This window comes from Pteropus vampyrus, unplaced genomic scaffold (assembly GCF_000151845.1).
Source record: "Pteropus vampyrus isolate Shadow unplaced genomic scaffold, Pvam_2.0 Scaffold167, whole genome shotgun sequence".
Taxonomy (NCBI): domain Eukaryota; kingdom Metazoa; phylum Chordata; class Mammalia; order Chiroptera; family Pteropodidae; genus Pteropus; species Pteropus vampyrus.
Genome location: NW_011888948.1, coordinates 2,984,878 through 2,997,345, shown reverse-complemented (window position 1 = coordinate 2,997,345; position 12,468 = coordinate 2,984,878). Strand labels below are relative to the sequence as shown.

Below are 12,468 nucleotides of genomic sequence, written 5' to 3'. Positions count from 1 at the left end.
TGACTGTTTCACCATTTTTTCATGAGCCCGTGTTATCTGTATGAGTAAGTGTGTTTGGCCCATGTGATGATTAGGGAGGTGCTGCCAAGGCCGGAGGGTTCCCTGGGCGGCCTCCCTCTCGTACTCTATTCCTTCCAGTCCTGCCCTTCTTCCTCCCTCCCTGCCATCTCTCCCCCTCTCTCCCCCTCTCTCCCCCTCTCCCCTTCTCCCTCTCCCTCCATCTCTGGGACCATCCCCACCAGCATACAGTTCACGCATGTAAACAATTCAGTTTCCTGTCTTACTGCACTCCCTCTCCTATGGCTGTTTCCTCTTTCCTTTCACAGCAAAACTTCTCTTGAAAGTCGTCTTTAGCTGCTGTCTTTGTTTCCCTACTTCACATTCTCTTCAGCCCGTTCCAGTTGAGTTTCTACCTCTACCAGTTTCTGCCATTGCTTTTGTCAAGGATATCAAGTAATTTCCACGTACCCCAGTCCAACCATGGCATCTTTTTAATCCGCATTTCATCCTCTCGCCAGCATTTTTACCTTTAATGTCCCTTTAAAATTTTTTCTCTTTTTCTTTTTAATTAAGGTATAACTTCCATTCTGTGAAGTACACAAATTAATTCTAAGTGTAGAGCATGGTGAACCACACATAGGTTTGCATCTGTGTCTGCAGTTTCTGATAGGATGGGCTGGGTGCTCGTTCCTTTGATTGTCTGTCTCTCCTTTGGCCCTTTGCATCTCCCTGGCTGCCCCTCTGCTCCTGCTCAACCTCCAAATATTTGCACATCCCAGGGTTTAGTTCTAGGGCTCCTCTTTTGCACTTACTCTTCTAGGCAACCTCATACCATTTCATGGCTTTGAATGCATCGCTATTTTGTGTGTTTCCAGATTTGTACCTCAAGCTCTGACCTCTTCTTCCAGCTCTAATCATATTTTCAACTTTCTACTTAACATTTCTACATGGAAGTCAAATAGGCATCTCAGACCCGACAGGTTAAAATGAAGATCTTCATCTCCTCTTCCCTCTTCCTCCCTCAGTGCTTCTCCATAGTTGTCTCCATCTCATTACATAATTTCTCATCCACCCAGTGGCTCATATGGAAAGTTTAGAGCTCATCTGTGATTCTTTCCTTACGCATTCAGTACATCTCCCTCTCTAGCCCACATCATGGATGTCTTTTGTTTGGGAGGCTGCAACGGCCTAACTCGTCTCTCACCTTCTGTTATTACCCCTGCAGCCCATTCTCGTACAGCAGCCAGAGACTTGAAAATGTGAATCAGATTATGTCATTTTCCCACTGAAAACCTTACATTCAAAGCACACGTTCCTCTCTGCAAGACCAGAGGTGATCCGGATTGTGCCTGCCTCCCTCACTTCCCTCCAGCCATGTTGGCCATGTTCCTGTTTCTCAGAGGCACCCCTCCTGCCTGCCTTGGAGCCTTTGCATTAGCTCTTTTTAAAACCTCGAATGTTATTTTTCCGTATTTTGGCCCTTCTTGTCATCTGGGTCTCAGCTCAAATATCATCGTCCAAGTGAGGGCTTCTCATTCCACCGCCTAAAGAAGCGCCCCACCCCCAGTCACATTATTTTCACCAGAGCACTTATTTAATAACCAGAACTACCTCGTTTGTTGTCTGTTTCCTCCACAGAATTTGTCTTCATGAGGGTAAAGACTTTGCAGTCCTGATCATGGTACATTCCCAATGCTTAATACCATGCCTGGCACTTAGTAGCTGCATAATAAATATTGGCTCAATCTGTAAATGACAGATAAAATGAATACTGCTGCTCGGTGTAAAGCAAGTATAATGTAACTAGTCCATCAATTGGTCTAGAACCCAGCCTTGGTGACAGACCAAGAGGGTGAGCTCCAGTGAGTGTGTAACCTGAGTGGCATTTGTTGCAGAGAGGAGCAAGTACCCATGGAGCTGGTGCAGCGGGGTGATGTCATCAAGGTTGTTCCTGGGGGAAAGTTCCCAGTGGATGGGAAAGTCCTGGAGGGCAGTACCATGGCCGATGAGTCCCTCATCACAGGTTAGGTGACTTGATTCCCGTTCCCTTCGGGTGGGTATCAGCACAGTTGCCAGGCCTCGTGAATGCTGAATGAGGCTTAGTGCATGACAGCTGGTCTCCCTTCTCCACCTCTAGGAGAAGCCATGCCAGTCACTAAGAAACCTGGAAGCACAGTGATTGCCGGGTCTATAAATGCACACGGCTCTGTGCTCATCACTGCCACCCATGTGGGCAATGACACCACTTTGGCTCAGATTGTGAAATTGGTGGAAGAGGCTCAGATGTCAAAGGTAATGAAATTTAAAAAACGATATCATCTCAGCTTCCTCATTTTGGAAATCATTCCAAGAGTTCCACAGACTCAGCAGGTTTTATTGAGCTGAGAGTTGATGAGGGAGCTAAGAATCCCAGTTCTTTTCAATGCTTGTGGTTGATTTCTTTGTAGATTGTAATTTCCCATGGTCTCGGTGTTTTATTTTTATAGGCACCCATTCAACAACTGGCTGACCGGTTTAGTGGATATTTTGTCCCATTTATCATCATCATTTCAACTTTGACGTTGGTGGTATGGATTATAATCGGTTTTATCGATTTTGGTGTTGTTCAGACATACTTTCCTGTAAGTTGAATGCTGCGGGCTGCATGGTTGTTGTGTTTTAAATAATCTATTGCCGTTACTCCTATTCTTTCATGTCTTAGATTCATTGGGCTTTAGTTACTCATTACATTTTATTTGATTGCTTCACTTATTGGCAACAAGATCTTAGCTGGGGTAGGACAATCAGTCACTCTCCTTCTGCAGGTTTTTCTTAAAGATGGCCTTCACTTTCTAGTTAGATAATTTCACAAACACCAATTGGCTCTCAGTTGTAATGCTTAAAGCATTTACATTATGCAATATTGTTCATTTTGGGAGTTGTGAGGTACACACCGTGGAAGATAGGTCACTTTAGATTTCAATGGCATGATAATATTATTTAACAAATTTTAAGAAAAATATATTTTTGGTAGTCTATGTCCATAAATATCATCTTTAACCTTGCAGCTTCCCAAGCAATGCTAATAGCTTTTTAGTAAATACTTATTAAATATTATATATGAAGCAATGGAATATACATTGTTGAGTTAAAAAAGTAGACGAAGAATACTATCTTAAGAAATATGTTTATCAAACTTTTAAAAAGGCGGAAAATACCCCAAAAAAGTCCCCCAGAAAACAAACAAAAAAAAGTGTGCTTCAGAGATGAGAGCTGTACACATCAGTGATTTGCAATTGGGAGTGATTTTGTTGCCCCAGGGACGTTTGGCCATGTCTGGAGATAGTTTCGGTTGTCATGACTAAGGGGGCACGCTACTGGCATCCAGTGGGTAGAGACCAGGGATGCTGCTAAACATCAACAATGCACAGGACAGACCCCACAGCCAAGAATTATCTGGCCCCAAATGTTAATAGTGCTGAGACTGAGAAACCTTGATATATACATAAAAAGTTAATGGTCCACTTAGAGTAGTAACTAATAACTGCCCAGTGAGTAGAAAAATATTTTACCTTATTTTTAAAAATATCCCATACCTAGCCCAGTGTAATGTATATTTTACCTTAGAGCCATAGAATAAGAAACTGCGTACATGAAATGAATACTTTTTTCTTTAAAAAAAAAATGTCTACCCATAATTAAAGGTATATCATATATTCTTGGAGTACATGTCATCCACTAAGATGTCATTTGCTCTCTCCAGTTTCCTATCTTAAAATGAAAACTGTCCAAATTATATACTGTCCGACATCTAAGGAGACCTTAGTGCTTTTAAGAATAACCTATGACTGTATTCCTAGAATTTGCCAGTGGCTATTATGGCGCCTGACTGCTTAAAATTTCTGCTTTTGCTGGAGAGCAGCTCATTGGCTTGTGGCTGTGGGAACACTCAGTCCTAATCAAGTTGGAATATGTGCCTTTCTGCTATTCCCTGCCTTTCCATCTTACTTTGGCTTCTTCTGTTTTTATCTGCAATATCAGAGAAGCTGCTGGCAAATGAGGTCCTGCATGTTCCTTTAAGATATTGTTATCGCCGTGCTACATAAAAGTCTTTGTAGGGACAGGGTTTATGTTAACTTCTTGAAGTCCACCCAGTCCCATCAGAATACCAGATATTATTTTCATAAGAATTACTGGGTTTAAAAAAAAAAATCATCTTTACCTCTAAGAATTGCATTATGCCTTAAACAACATGTCTCTCTACCTAAATCTAACTCTTTCTATGAAAATTAAATAACCTTTTAATAATATATCTTATTTTAGAAAATCAAATAACCTTTTAATAATATATCTTATTTTAGAATCCTGCCTTTCAAAATCAAAGAATAAACTATAAATGGAAGCTCATGAGATTATGGTCTCTATCCTTGATTTAGAAAACATGCTTTTTTATTGTAATTAAGTGAATATAGTATCTCCTGATTATACTCCAGAGACACCAGCCATTTTGAAAAACAAATCAAGATAACTCAAGTCTTCAGAATGCAAATAATAATATCAATATGTGCCACCAGGTAGCCGGAAAGGAAACTCGTATTTTGTTTGTTTTGGATTTACAAAGATAATGATAGTGAAGAATAGAAGAAAATAAAGATGGCTCCAAATCCCATTCCTAGTAGTAACCGTTTTTCACACTTTGGTAAACATCTTTCCAGTGTTGTTGAAAGGCTGTGTATAGATCTAGGCTGATAATTCTGCACTAATTAAATCACAACGCATGCCATCTTGCACTTTTGTTTGTTTGTTTGTTCAGCAATGCTACTGATATGTTTCCATGTCAATAAGTATAGATAATACATTATCACTTCAACAATTGCAAATTATTCCATTGTATACACCATATTCACAATTTAATTAACCAATCCCCTATTGGTTTTTTCTAGTTTTTTGCCATTACAATAATGCACTGTGATAAATATCCTATGCTTGGCCCTGGTCATCTTTTCCCACTTTATGACTATCACCTTAGGATAGATTCCTTGGAAATCTATAATTTTTTAAAGCTTCCATAATAACAAAAATATAATAATTACAATTTCTTAGACGCCTCTCCTATGCCAGGTGTTTTATAATATATATGTACATGTTTATATGTGTTTATATATATATTATCTTACTTAATTCTTACAGCAACCTGTGAGATGGGTATTATTATTTCCACTTAGCATGTGAGGAAGCTGAGACACAGAGGTTAAGTTAGTGTCAGAGCCAGGATGTGAACTTCCATGGTCTATGTTCTGTTCCCCATCACGGATTTTGATAGGATTCTTAGATCAAGTTGGAACACTGGGACACAGAGCAGTAGAGTGAGCCATGTGATATCACCAAAGCAGAGCGCAACTCAGTGTGTTTCCTAAACCCAGCTCCATGCTCTCTCAGGTCCTACTGCCTACACAGAAATGTCTTACGTGATTAGGATTCTGTGTGATTTCTCATTTCACTTTCCACCCCCCCCTTTCTCTTTTCAGACCCCCAGCAAGCACCTCTCCCAGGCAGAGGTGATCATCCGGTTCGCGTTCCAGACGTCCATCACAGTGCTGTGCATCGCCTGCCCCTGCTCTCTGGGCCTGGCCACACCCACGGCGGTCATGGTGGGCACGGGTGTGGCTGCCCAGAACGGCATCCTCATCAAGGGAGGCAAGCCCCTGGAGATGGCCCACAAGGTTGGCCCTGTGCTGCAGTGCTCCCAGTCCTTTGGGGTCTTGGCTGGGATGATTTTGTAGCTGTTTACTACATGATTTTTTTTTAACTTAGGTCAAGTGAAAATAGTACCTGTTTAAATTTCATGTTAAGAGAAAAACCTGAAGGAAGCCTCAGGTAGCAGTGTTAAGTAAAACAGGAAGCCAGGACTAACAGAATGACTAAAAGTAGCAGCTAACAGTTATAGAATTAAAAGCTTTATAAATATTAGTTGATTTAATCTCATCAACAACTCTGAGCACCATTTTACAGATGAGGGAACTGCCGCAGGACAAGGCGAGGTAACTTGTCCAAAGGCCTGCAGCTAATAAATGGCAGAGCCAGGGTTCCCACCCAGAGAAAAGTACCAGCTCTGCTTCCATATGATGAGCAGAGGGTCCTGTGACCTTGGGGAGTGGAGTGGTGGGCAACAGTGTTTGTGAAGAGTCTTCCTTTGGCCCAGCATACCAGTCTCTAACCTTCCATCCTTCCACTGGTTTATTCAGTATTTGTTGAGCATTTACTGTGTGGGTCCTGTGCCTACCTTGGATTTGTGTGTGTCAGACGGGGGGTGAGGGGTGGTGCATGTGGTCAGGGAAGGAAACACAAAGGTCAGTCTGAGACCTAGCAGTTGAATGACAACAGAGGTTGAGAAGGATGTTCCGGCAGTGGGAACAGCACGCGGAAAGGACGAGGGGTGCTGTACTGCCATATCATAAGACTCATAAGATTGCAGACTGTGAGCTTTTCCCACCATTGTATCCTCAGCCACTCACTCAGTGCCTGGCACATTGAAAACACTCAACAGTTATTTGCTAAATAAATAAATAAGGAACTGAAAGAAAATCATTGAAGGAGAGAGAAACAGTTGGGAGATGAGAATGTTGAGGGAGGAAAGGAGGGAGGGAGGAGCCTCGAAGAACCTTAGAGGTTAATTAAAGGATGCAGAACTTAACCTAAAGAATGACAGGGAGTTGCGGAGAGTCCAAAGCGCCTGCTTGATGTGATTGTATTACTTGTTGGGAAGATCTAGCTACATAGTGAAGGACAGACTAAGAAGAGGAAAAGCAATTGATTGTGTTGAAGAGGCTAGCATTCAGCATCAGAAACAAAGAGCTGAACCTATTGTTTGCTAAATAAGAGATAACCATGCTTGTGGGACACAGTCTGAACACAGCAAGCAGCTGCCCTTGTATGGGGTTTGGGGAAATGTGTGTCCAGGGATTAATACATTCTGGCCATGGAAACAGAGTGTGGCTGCTGCTCGGTGGCTGAGCCAGACCCAGGGGGACTGGTGCCATTGACCAAGTGGGCAGGTCTAAAACCTGGCTCTGGTGGTTACTGGTTGTTATGGCCAAGGAACTCTCTCTTCCTTCCTTGAACTTGGAGTGCAAGAGCTTTATTCTCAGTAGGCTTTTGTACTTACGCAAGCCAGAGAAAACTATGGCTGGCTCAGCAGATAGCAGTGGACAGGGAGAAAGGCCAACCCCCTGGCTCCTGATCTGACCGCGGTAGTATGTCCAGGAGACAGTAGCGTTCCACCTCCCGGAGCATTGCAGTGAGCACTTTCAGCCCAGCCTGGTGAAGGGTAAGCCACAGTGTGGGTTTTTTTGACTGGGCAGAGAGAGGAACTGTTTTTGTAGGGGGAGTGGTCAAACCTTGGGATTGAGTGCAGGTGATTATGTCATGGAATATGAAGGAGTGTTATCTGCTTGAGGAAAGTTCAGTGCAGTTCTGCCTCAAGATTGTGCGAATTCTAAAAGTATTTGCGGTCACTGAGATGTGGTTTTTTGGCAGATAAAGACTGTGATGTTTGACAAAACTGGCACCATTACCCACGGGGTCCCCAAAGTCATGCGGGTCCTCTTGCTTGTGGATGTGGCCACGCTGCCCCTCAGGAAGGTTCTTGCTGTGGTGGGGACTGCAGAGGCCAGCAGCGAGCACCCCTTAGGTGTGGCCATCACCAAATACTGTAAAGAGGTATGTAGACCTGGGCATCGCTGGTCCCCTTGCTCCTCCTGCCACCTCTCCTCTCACTGGCTGGCCGGAAGCCTCCCAGCTCCTTCCTCCTCACAGGCCTTTCCTCTCAGCTGTCACTGGCACCTGAGTCAGCCACCTTCAAGGAGGCTTTGGCTTACGTGGTCTGGAAAACCATTTAGCAGGCCCCCGGAGACATGGCTTGCGGTAGTTGGTCCCTTGTCACATTCCAGATCATCACAAAAGCAATTCAGCATTAACAGTCATTTACTGAGCATTTACTGAGCATCCGTGCTTGTGACAACAACTAGTAAGATTTGAACTCTGCCTTCTGGGAGCTGGCAGTTGAGTGGGGAAGACAGATGGTGTATAAAGTCAGTACATTATGAGTGCCTAGTGCAAAGGGTTACAAAAATGAATGGGGTATTAGGGTGAGGGAGGGAGCAAGCCATTCATTCAGGGATGCCTGAAATGCAGAGGAACCCGCAGAAGTGAGCCAAAAGCCCAGTGCATTCTTGAGACAGTTAATGGGAAAACATTCATGTTTTTATCTCTCCAGATGAAAGGTCCTGTTTAATTTCCTGTTTCCAATCTGAATATGGAGACAGCGGGATGTGCCAGAACATTGTCCAGAAAAAATTTAAATGGTCTGAGCAAGCACGATTATCTGTAAATGTAGAAGGTGACATGGGTGCCTTGAGAAAGTTGACAACTCTTCATGGACAGGGAACCTTCAGAAACCGGATTTCATATATTTGCCTTTCGTGTAGGGTCAGACAGGCTGCTGTGTCACCTCTCAGGTTTCTGATGTTTCAGGAAGAATTCCGCTCACCCTCAGTCATCCTTTTCGTTTTGTTAACCAAATAGCCTCACTTCTTTCTCCTGCGACGTCACTCCCCCCGCATTCCAGGGCCTGTAAATGGGTAGCCTCAGAATAGTTTTGTTACTACTTGCCTATTCCATCATTTTAATAAAAATATTTGCAACACAAAAATAATATCTTTCCTCTCTTTGGCACCTTCATACTGCCCCCTGCCCCACCCTTAATTTGAGGTGTTTGATGTGAAAGAATGTCTGGGTCAGAGAAGAGAAAAAGAATTGCTCAGTTAATAGTTGATAGTTGATCTCTCCTTTCCCTGCAATTATTCTACTTCTCACTCTTCTCCCTCTTCATTCCCGGTTAGTGCTGCTCTCGCCCTCGCCCCGCCTCTGGTCTTTGTCCTGCCTCCCTCTCAAATCCCCCTCACCTCTGTTTTCTAATTCCTCTTCCCACTCCCCTCCCAGGAACTTGGAATGGAGGCCTTGGGATACTGCATGGACTTCCAGGCCGTGCCAGGCTGTGGAATCGGCTGTAAAGTCAGCAACGTGGACGGCATCCTAGCCCACAGCGAGCACCTGAGCAAACGGGCCGCTCACCTGAACGGGCTTGGCAGTGTTCCCGTGGAAACAGGTATCCCTGGCCTTTGTCTCTGCCACTCGGCCTGCCAGGGGTTGGGCCCAGCTGTTTAAGTGGCAGCAGGCCAAACTGCAGAGAGCACCGTGCCACCTGGTTCCTCTGCTGTGGAGAAGGGTCGCTCCCAACCGGTACGCTGCACACCTCCCTGCCCAGGAAAGCCTGCAGTTTCTCTTGAGTTCTTTGATACATCTGCATCTTGATGCTAACGGTAGATTAAAGTAGTATATTAATTAAATTCGTAGACTGTTGCTTATCTGCTCCACAATTTTGAGTCTCTTCTTTCTTATCCCAAGGTAGCCTTGTTTCTCGTAAGCTACAAAGTAGACAGATGGGAATTCTACTTTGTTCTTCCTGAATAGGAAACTTCTCACGCGGTAGAACTCTGACGGGGTGTTTCGCATTTACGGAGCTGGCGGCAGTCAGGGAAAGAGGGTGGAGATGGTCGGCCCAAGATAAGAAGGGACGTCACTTGGAGTGGCAGCTGCTTTTGAATATTCTAGGGATAGCTTGGTGCAGCCATCAGCGTAAGAGTGTGGGACCACCCTAACCCCTGACACCAGGAAAAATCTATCTAGTGTTTTTTTCTTAAGTATGTTGCTAGTTGAATCCTGATTAAGATTTTGTTGTTAGAAGCCATCTACCACCTTCTGGCAATTTACAGCCCAGGATGTCTTTCCATTTGGCTTATAGGGCCTGGTCTCTGCAGTGACACCTAAGTTAGTGGCACACATAGTTCGAAGGTGACAGGTGAAAAGACTCGCCTGGCCTTTTTAGGAGCTCTAGCTTTAAAACATTCCATAGAAGTAGAATTCTTTGCTGGTTCACCTTGAATTGTCTGTACCAAGCAGTAATGAATCTAGTCAACACTTGGATTTGGTGCTAGAGGGATAACTACCTGCTTCTGATCCCTGCAAGGGGCAGCAGCAGATCCCGAAGGCAAATAAGGACACCGCGCCACATAATGTCTGTTACATTTGTAACATTTTCACACACAGAGCGTGTACCTTTTAACGCCCCATTTTAATTCATACCGACATGTTCTACACTTTAATTATACATTTTCCCCTGGTCCTTTAAGGATGGCATTTTGAGAAGTGCTTACTAGGTTATAATTTCTCAGAACAGTTAAGTAGATATTTTGCTGTTAAAAGGGTTCCATAGTTTTTAGTAATTTCTCACAGTGAAATTGGACTATTTGGGAATAATCACAAACTCTTTTGAACAGATGTGGATCCCCAGACCTTCTCTGTGCTGATTGGAAACCGAGAATGGATGAGACGCAACGGCTTGGCCATTTCCAACGACATCAGTGACGCAATGACAGCCCATGAGATGAAAGGCCAGACAGCCGTCTTGGTGGCTATTGATGGTATCTCTCTGCTCACGCCTTCCTTCTGCTTTCTCAGAAATGAAGTTTCTTGGAGATGTCAGGCAAAAATAAATTTCTCCTTTTAAAAATTAATCAATCAATCAATCATCTTTTTCACTTCATTCTCAGTTCTGAGGCCAGGTCTTGCGCTGCCATAGGTCTCCTTGCTCTTAGAATTCCAAATTGTCTTCACTATCCTTGTTTGCTCCCGTCCAAGCTGGGCAGTTTGGAGTCATCCTTCTCATTCATCACTGCAGACAAAACAGTTCGCTCTTCACGAGGTTTAACTATGGCATGCCTTTAAATAATGGGATCCCCGCAACTTTTCCCAGTGCTTCTCAAAGTTACATGTGTCTTCGTACTCAGTTGTATCTTGGACTTTACATCTCAGAGAGATTAGAATCTTACTTTGTTAATGTTAATTTCTGCTAATAGAAGTAAAACTAAGTAAAAATAAGGAATAATAATTTATGTTGCTGTATTTTGCATGTTCCAGCCAAATATGTCCTCTTTCCTCTCTTCTTTTTTTTCCTCCTCTCACCACCAGGCCGCCTTCTAAGTCCTTGTAAACCCGCAGTCTCCTCAGCTCGTCAGGCCAGAATTAGCTCAACTAAAGAAATGCCCCATTACACATCACTCACCCCTACTCTGCTCTCATTACGCCTCGGGCCTCGAAAGCCTTTCTGCTTCAATATCTAAAAGATTCACAGAAAAGAAGAAAAGGAAGGATTGATTTTTTTTTTTTTTTTTTTGCTGTTTGGTCATTCATCACTTTCTAAGAAGCATTTGTTGTATTTGTTATATTTCTCATGTTTTAATAGCTAACATGTATTGAGTTATAAGCCAGGCACTCTGCAAAGCACTAGGTATGCCTTGCAAAAATTTGGAAAGTCCCGAGAGCTGTAAAGAAAAATAAATCACCCATTATCTTTCCCCTCAGAGAGCCACTGTTGACATTTTTGTATGCATCTGTCAATATTAAAAAAATGAAATCAAAACCATATTATGTTATATAATTGGGGGTTTTGTTTTTTGCGTTAACACGATATTGTGGAAATTGTTCCCACTCATGAAATCGGGCTTGCTCCTGGGGCCACCTGGTGTCCCACCATGGCGCACTTACTGGGCTCTTTCCTTCAGGGGTGCTCTGTGGGATGATTGCCATCGCAGACGCCGTCAAGCAGGAGGCCGCCCTGGCTGTGCACACGCTGAAGAGCATGGGTGTGGACGTGGTTCTGATCACGGGGGACAACCGCAAGACAGCCAGAGCCATTGCCACCCAGGTATGGGCCTGGATCCAGGGCCGGGCCGTCCTCCCCCTTTCCGATTAAAGTGATTTTAAGCTTGCTGAAGCAGTTTGAGAAAAAAAGTAAGTGCCAGAGCATCCAGCACTCATGTGCTCTGATCTGCTCCAAGCCAAGCAACACCCCACGGGGGACACCATTGCTGCCACAGCAAAGATCACATTCTCTGGGGCCTGGGAGCCGTAATTCATGCACGACCAGCTACAACCCTAGAAGAGCAATTCCATCATTTTCTATTTCCTGGTCTTTACAATGGAAAAAAAGATTATGACTTGAGAGCTGAAATAAACAACTTTGTCTCGATGTTGAAAGAATGCTTTGCCAGTTCAACTCTTCCCACTCTTGTGCACCAGATAAACGATGGGATCCTGGGCAGTTCTCCAGCAGCCTTGGCTTCTGAGTTGGAGCCATGAGGATAGCACTGCTGCCTGCTTGCCTGATCCACCACATGGGATGGCTCCAGTGCAGATTCCTGAAAATGACATATACCCCTACTCCCAAAAATGTGTGTGAAGCTGTATGCTTTTGACAAAGGAAACAGCAGTACCTCTCTTTACTTGGCCTTCCTTGCTGATGAACTTGTTAAAATTTGTTCATTCATTCAGCATGCATTTATTAAGCACCGCTCATGTGACAGATAGGCT

The 12,468-nt window shown here is 43.8% G+C and overlaps 1 protein-coding gene across 8 annotated transcripts in view; it reads left to right on the top strand.

Moving 5' to 3' along the window:
* Positions 1 to 12,468, top strand: part of ATP7B (ATPase copper transporting beta) — an 80,162-nt gene that overhangs the window by 59,539 nt on the left and 8,155 nt on the right. For 7 of the 8 annotated variants that reach the window (XM_023536713.1, XM_023536714.1, XM_023536710.1 and 4 more), the window contains 8 exons: positions 1,896 to 2,023; positions 2,138 to 2,292; positions 2,487 to 2,621; positions 5,508 to 5,702; positions 7,516 to 7,698; positions 8,980 to 9,145; positions 10,377 to 10,520; positions 11,661 to 11,803. In XM_023536713.1, the coding sequence (XP_023392481.1) occupies positions 1,896 to 2,023; positions 2,138 to 2,292; positions 2,487 to 2,621; positions 5,508 to 5,702; positions 7,516 to 7,698; positions 8,980 to 9,145; positions 10,377 to 10,520; positions 11,661 to 11,803 (1,249 nt within the window). The remainder of the gene's footprint in view (positions 1 to 1,895; positions 2,024 to 2,137; positions 2,293 to 2,486; positions 2,622 to 5,507; positions 5,703 to 7,515; positions 7,699 to 8,979; positions 9,146 to 10,376; positions 10,521 to 11,660; positions 11,804 to 12,468) is intronic. The other variant, XM_023536709.1, reaches the window with a different exon arrangement.